Genomic DNA, 7,500 nt, shown 5'->3' with positions numbered 1-7,500 from the left:
AACTTTGGGGGTATCTATCTACAGATAAATATTAAGCCTGACAAAGTACTTAACGTCTAATATATTGCTTTCCTGCAATGTTAACTATGTTGAAGCACTTATTTTAACTGATATTATACATATGGATTATACCCTTATGTATGTAGATAGAATAAGAAATGTGCAGAATATGACAGTTTAATGGTGGAGGGACACACATATTGATAGATGTCTTGGAATAAACTGTTGATTGCATAACTACACCGTAGTTGTGTATATGATATGTCAATAAACCTTTGAAAATCTTGAAAGGGATGTTTAAAATAGCCATAATATACAGTCTTTAATTAACTATTAGTAGAGAATAACGAGTAATTAATATACTTTATTACTCGTTTCCATTCATGTCAATTGCAGATACATGTTTAGTCTTCTCAAGCACCAACTATCAAATATCTCTCCTGAGTGTTGGCACTTGACAATCACCTTACCTGAATGTTACTCAGGTGTAACTAAAGTCTGATTTAAGGGTTGTTTATATTTCACATCATTAATCAGAATCTGCAAAGTAACTACAATAAGTGTAGTGGAGTAAAAATACCAGGTTAACCTCTGAATTGTAGTTGAGTAGAATTACAAAGTATCAATGAGCTGTCATGTGGGTATATATTAATGCTATATATTAATGCTGCGCATTATGGACAGCGATTTTCACCCATTTATTAATTATATGTTTTACATTTGATAACACCAATGTGTTTAATACTGGCAACTTCTAATTGTGGGGAAAACGTTCAGTAGAGACGTCCCATAGAACATTTTGCGAAACACAATAGTGTAGTGTGTAGTTCTGGGGGGGGCGTTCGATTCCAGTTTTGGATAGTCTGGCGTGGTTTCGTTCCATTTCAAACAGCTGTTTGACGCTCGGCGTAACCTTGGTGCACTGCCACTCCAACATCCAATCCCAGACCTTGAAGATTAATCACGGGGACTGTAGTCCTAAACGATAGCTGGGGATTATGGGTAGTGTTGTGTCTTCGGCCATTCTAAACTCAAAAATGTTGACAATCGCAATAATGCTCGAAATGTCCCTTATAGGCCTACGTCTGTTTCCGGTTATTTTTATTTTGAAATTCAGTTCCTGACGGACGCCAAAAAAGCCCGAGATTATGGAATTAAACCAATAAATAAAAGCAAGGATAATTGTGTGTTATTGGTGAGTAAATAACAGTGTGCTATTTTGAGAAGAATATCAAATTAGAAGGAAAAAAAGATTTTAAAAATACGAGGCTCTGAGCCCCGTTTATTTTCCTCACAGACGGCAACACTAAAGGTCTAAAATAAAGACCTAAATGAATATTTGGGATGTTCTTGCCTTTAGATTCTCCCAATAAGTCCAAGTACAGAGGGTGACTTTGCTGTGAAAAAACACATTTCCACCAAAAAAACGTTAGCAACCATGAATGTGTACACATTCATGAAGTAATCTTCGTCATAACTAGCAAACTAAACATCATGTCCATGTACTGCACAAATAATCAGAAATAAAAACTCATTACTCGCATAAAATGACATCAAAACGCATTTTAATGGCCAAATGAACCTTAAAATAGGCCTTTTCCACCGAGAATAACACGAAGGTCGGCCATTGTTGTTGATCACGTGGTCTGGGAGCTGTTGCAGCGTCCATAGCAACCACCTTAGCAACCATGAATGTGTACACATTCATGAAGTAATCTTCGTCATAACTAGCAAACTAAACATCATGTACATGTACTGCACAAATAATCAGAAATAACAACTCATATTAATCGCATAAAATGACATCAAAACGCATTTTATTGGCCAAATGAACCTTAAAATAGGCCTTTTCCACCGAGAATAACACGAAGGTCGGCCATTGTTGTTGATCACGTGGTCTATGAAGGTCTATGGGACGCCCTGCCCGTAGAAGCCTGACGGTCAAGGGGTCCGCTGTCCGCAATGAAGGTCTATGGGACGCCCTGCCCGTAGAAGCCTGACGGGCAAGGGGGTACCCTGTACGTCATATAGCGACGGGGAGGGGCCCTGACCGTCCGTCAATATGTGACGGGATGGGAGTGAGAACGTGTGTGTGTGTGTGTGTGTGTGTGTGTCCAACTAGTCCCATGATCTCAAATCGAGAGATGTAGACGTATATTATTGCAAGCTAGGAAAGGAGTAGAAAAGGACCTTTAGGAACATTTAAGGTAAGGGGAATGTTGTCTTTGGCACAGTGCTACAGTCTCTTGCGTTCCATAAAACATCAAAAACAAAATGAAAACATCTTCAAACATAAAAGACCTTTATTTGACATTGACACCAGTAGAATTAAAGTGCAATGTTCTAAAATGCCTTTATATTCATTGCAGTAAGATTTAGCATCAGAGAGTTTAGCAGCTTGATGGATGCTGGAACAAACGATAGCTTCGAGCGCTTTAATTTGCACTTTGTCACACACAGTCTTCCTCCTCGTGGCAGAGCTTCGTAAGCTGTCAGCGTGGCTCATGAAAACTCGCTTTTTGTATATTGTACACACCTACTACTATAACAACCATACCTGCATTTCTTATGGTATTTTCAGAGGAGAAAGCCAATGATTGCAGACAGCAGCAGCCAGAGATTCAGAATTATCCTGCAGATTGATTAAAGCTGAGGTTTTCTAGACAATTGGAGCATAGATGTCATCAAGGCCAATCAAGCCTGGCCCTATTCCTTTCCCATTACAAAGGCTGCACCTGATTAAGTACATCAAATGAGCAGTCGCACAGCTCCTGGAGCAAGAGGCATGCAGGCTGCTGCTAATTTCCAGGTTATACGCTGTGTGTAACAGGACCAAATGAATAAGACCAGAGTGAGGCCAATGATTTTTCTCCGTGTGTGTGATCTGTATTTGATGGCAAGCATCAGGCCGCTGAGTAGATAGGTCGGACTGATTATTTCTCAGATGACAGGAAGAGAATACAGAGCTGCAGTGTAATATTTCGTTAAAATTGAATATCTGTCCTCCATGCTATGTCATTCCTTTAACACTGCGCCAATTAAAGGGCTCTATGGTGGCACAATCATTCATTTTCAAGAGGGAGATTGAAATTGAATTATGGCGCATGAGAAGAATGAATTAGATATGCTACATGTTTCCCTTGTTTCTGAGCTCTCAACGCTGTTTGGTACCCGGACTTATGGCAAGACTCATATTTGGTTGGTGGCTTTTTTGTATTACATTTGAAATGATTTGGTAATAGTATACGAACAAAATGTGATACACTTTAAACCATATGTCAAACTCAAGGCCCGGGGGCCAAATCCGGCCCTTGGTGGATTTAATTTCGGCCCGCAGGATAATTTCTAATTGCTATTAGATCTGGCCCGCCGGTATATTGCACGCACACCTTCCCTCCATCCTGAGGGTCTCCTCAGCTCAGAGCCTGAGCCCAAACATTGATGACCTTGCACCCAAGATGAGATGCCAAGTATCTGAACTAGCATCATAGAGCAGCAACCTGAGTTTAATGGATGTTTCGTTCTCCACTTTCTCTCAGGACAACAGGACATGTTTGGTTTTCTCTTTGAGGGAATAGTTTTGTTGAAGCTGTTGTTGGTCTGTGGGGAAATGTAATCATAAGAAATGACTCTGAAAAGCTGCAGATAGAGCCATAAGAAATGAATGCAACTGATTATTTAATGTTGTTTTTATAGGCAATCATTTAAGCTTTGTTAGTTCCAGGTTTAATATGTGCAATAAGTTCATTTCAATAAGTTCTGCAATAAACATTGAACCAGTCCGGCCCTCGACTTGTACCCATTTTTTAATGTTGGCCCACTGTGTATTTGAGTTTGACCCCCCTGATATAAACTAAAGTAGATAAAATAACAAAAAAACTATCCATAAATTGAAAACAATTATAATAATGTTGAAATCTACTCATTACAAACAATTACATTTAATAAATTACTTACAATGTTCTAAACATGGTGTAACTGGTAAAAGAGACTGTATAGGAGTTTATGACAGAAAAGTTATTTCTTCCTGATGGCTTTCCTTTTCTTTTAACACTCAACGTCTTTCTCTAAAACGTGTTTGAAGAAGGGGAAAAAAATAGCAACTCTTTCAACCATAACCCTCTCCACTTTAACTCTGCATGCATTTAGTATGTGTTTGTCATGATATGTGCTAAGTGCAGCAATGATTTAATGAACACGTCCATCACCGCGAAACAGGACGACATGAAAGAGAAACACCGTCCATATCGTGGTTCCTCATATTTTAATTATCTCTCAGGAGAGGGTATTTTTACATGCTTATCAAAACATGTTTGACCTCTAATGATTTCTCAACATATGAATGTGCTTCGCATGTTCATACTCCTGTCATGGTTTCACACAGGAATCTACAGTAACATTAAGAAAGTGTGGCTATTTTAAGTGTGGGTGCTATTGAGTGGAGGCAGCATGACAATCCCATGCAGATCATGTCAGAAAGCTCCGGGGGAAAAGTAGCTTTATCCCAGCAACGGTATTTTTAAGCCTTCCTGTTCATTTTCTTAACAAGAAACGCTTTCTTCTAAACTGTGAAATGATCAAATAAGTCAGTGTGTGAAGTTCAATTCCATAAAAAAATATAATCTTGTTTATTTCTAGCCTGAAGCTTGATGTGCAGCCGAGGGGGAGCAGAGCTATGTTTTCATATTTGTATTCCAGCAAGTACAGGGAAACCCTTTTTACCGTAGGCCATCATCAACGAAGGAGGAAGTCATGCACAAATCAAAACACAGGGCAGCAAGTTGGGATGGATGTGAGAGGCAGAGGTGGGGGGGGGGGGGGGGAGAGCAGCCAGCAGTACACAGAGAATCACTATGGTGACAGCAATCACCGGGCTCAGGGGAGGGATGCTTGGTCCGAGAGGAAGGCTTGAGAGGCAGCTGATGGAGGAATCAGCCCTCACTCCGGATGATCCGACTGACAGCTACCCCCCCCCCCAGGGCTCTGCCGGCCCCCCCCCCCCAGAGAACGTGGGGTTTACAGAACAGGAATGCAGCTAGCAGACCCCTTTTTATTTCAAGGCGAATAATTGACGCCAAGAAATATCCCTGTCCTCCACATATCCTGCCACTGATGAAAATGTAAAAAGGTGCTAATTTAAAACATGTATTACGCGCCGCTTCCTCGACAAGTGTGAGTCTCTCCATATTTTTCCCTTTTCCTGTTTTGCATAAACACCCGTTAAATCTTAACAGTTTGTTAACACTTCCTCTGCCTTGTATTCACTGTTAGCCCCTCTCTCACCCATTAATTGTCACCCTCCTTTCTCTCTGTATCCGTCACTTCCTCTGCTGCTCCCTCCCTCCTTCCCTCTCCACTATGCTGGACACAGTCCACCTAAACAGATGGTTCAGTGTCAATAGGCTGCTATTAACTGGCCGCTCTCCCCACTCTGATCCACGACAGCAAAAAGCACATTCAAAGCACTGGGAATAAATCCACTGCCATGCTGATGGAGTGTGACACCACTAAGATTAGCATTAGGGAAGATGATGGTGAATCCCGTCTACAATATATTTCATTTTCCTATAAACCTTTAATTTCTTGCACATCTTGCATACACTAGATGCAGGCAAAACACACTGTGAGTCATACTCAGAATTCTCGCAGGTGTTATCGACCCAAACCAAAAATGTGCCATGGATGTGAATCACATCCTTGGCACAGGTCTCCCTAATCTTTTTTCTCCCCTTGTTTACTCCCCCTGTAGTTGGGATCTCCTGCCATGCCTGTGACTAGCTGCTTCGTCATCTCCGTGCCACACCCTGCCGAGGAAAAGGACAACCACCTGACCTTGATGCTCACATCAGCCCTCGCCTCTCTGCTCTGCTGCCCGTTACACAGAGGTACTGCTCTCCTGAGGTCTGCTGACACTGTACATTATTCATTATCTGACGTGTTCCTGTCACAAAAACACCTCAGAGGAATTATTTTCCCCCCAAAACTCTTTAAATGTCCTTTTCTGGATTGTGCAACCTGTTTTTGTAGGAAACATAATTAGATAACTGGATATCACAATAACAACCCCTAACTAATGTAGTTATCCCTGAATGTAATTATTATTATTTAGCAGTGAGGAGCTTATATAAGTGCACAAAATACATACATGTGTGATATAGGCACACACGAGGAAAGAGGAGAAGAAAATGGAAAAGATAGGAGTGGCACGGGGAGGAAGGGATGTGGCGGCGATGGTGTCGCTGTTGCTAGAACAGTCTTCCCACCTTGTGGTAGCACGGCGAACTGTAGCTGCATCAATGCGTGAGCAATAGGAGGAGAGAGAGTGATGCAGGGAGGGATGGAGTGAGAGAGAGAGGGAGGGAGGGAGAGCAAAGGAGCGAGCTAGAGGGAGTGATACAGAGAGAGAGAGAGAAGGGAGGGGAGTTTAAACTAAGTGCTATGTTTTGGGACAGGCTAATCTGCTAGCGAGCAGTGTGAGGATCGGAGCGTATTGTGTGAGCCAGTGTGCGGGGGACAGATAAGGGAGCCATCCAGCCCGCCAACACGACCCACCGACCTACCGACCGCCTGACTGCCTGTTTTAATGTGCTGACTCTGGGGAGATTTAAAAAAAACAGCATATTGACTCCTTAGACGTGTGCGGAGACCCTGGGCACAAACGCCAGCACAGCAGCCACAGCAGAGGACAGGCAGACACAGACAGGGGAGACAGAAAAAACATCCCAACTCCAAAAAATCAGAACATTTAAGAGGATTTTTTTATCCCCCCTCTTTTTTCAATTGATTTTTCTTTTTTGTGTTCCCGGGGACTGACTCCTGACAGCCGCAAAGAGACGAGAAAACGACAGGAGCAAAAAGAACCTGAAGAGAATCTGAACATTTTAAAGGACAGAACGACATACAAAGAATCTGAACATGTTCGAAATAAGCCGAACACTCAACGCCGCTTTGTTGAGCAATGAGGTAAAGACATTTGGATTTAATTTCTCCACACTTCACCTGTCCGCTGCCAACCATTCTGTCATGTGTGTCTGTTGTATGTCCGTGTGTCTGTGCACTTCTGTTTGGGGATGATTGATAACAGCAGCTGTTTAATATTTCCCCGGCACAACATTGGGTGAAAAAGCGGCTCACACTCATCCTTGCTCGTAATAACAAATGGCGAGCTGGTGCCTAGACTTTACATCCCTCTATTGTCACAAGAGGTAGCTATCAAACCCACCCAACATAGGCTTGCTTGTGAAATTGCGTGCCCACATGTGCACGTACAGTATGTCCGTAAGTGGGAGTGTGTATGTCCGCACATGCATTTGTGTGTGAGCAAAGTGTTCTGTAATCCCCCTCTACCCTCCTCTTTCTTCATGTCCCTCCCCCCCCCCCCCACTCCCCACTCCCTCTTCTGTCCTTTACCATTCTCACCGTCCTTCCTACCTGCTGTTATCTGCTCTCCCCCTCTCAAGCCCCATCTCTCTCTCTCTCCCTCCATCTCCCTCCACTCTC

General features: G+C 42.5%; 1 protein-coding gene across 1 annotated transcript; it reads left to right on the top strand.

Moving 5' to 3' along the window:
* Window positions 1-6,371: 6,371 nt before the first annotated feature.
* Window positions 6,372-6,963, top strand: LOC117557359 (ELAV-like protein 4; the record flags this gene model as incomplete). The annotated part of the gene is given in 1 exon segment (XM_034233166.1): window positions 6,372-6,963. A coding segment is annotated over 1 exon segment (48 nt), but the record flags the coding sequence as incomplete, so codon positions are not given.
* Window positions 6,964-7,500: the final 537 nt, after the last annotated feature.

The sequence above is a fragment of the Gymnodraco acuticeps genome, unplaced genomic scaffold, assembly GCF_902827175.1.
Source record: "Gymnodraco acuticeps unplaced genomic scaffold, fGymAcu1.1, whole genome shotgun sequence".
NCBI classification, from domain to species: domain Eukaryota; kingdom Metazoa; phylum Chordata; class Actinopteri; order Perciformes; family Bathydraconidae; genus Gymnodraco; species Gymnodraco acuticeps.
This window is presented reverse-complemented; position numbering and strand designations above follow the sequence as displayed.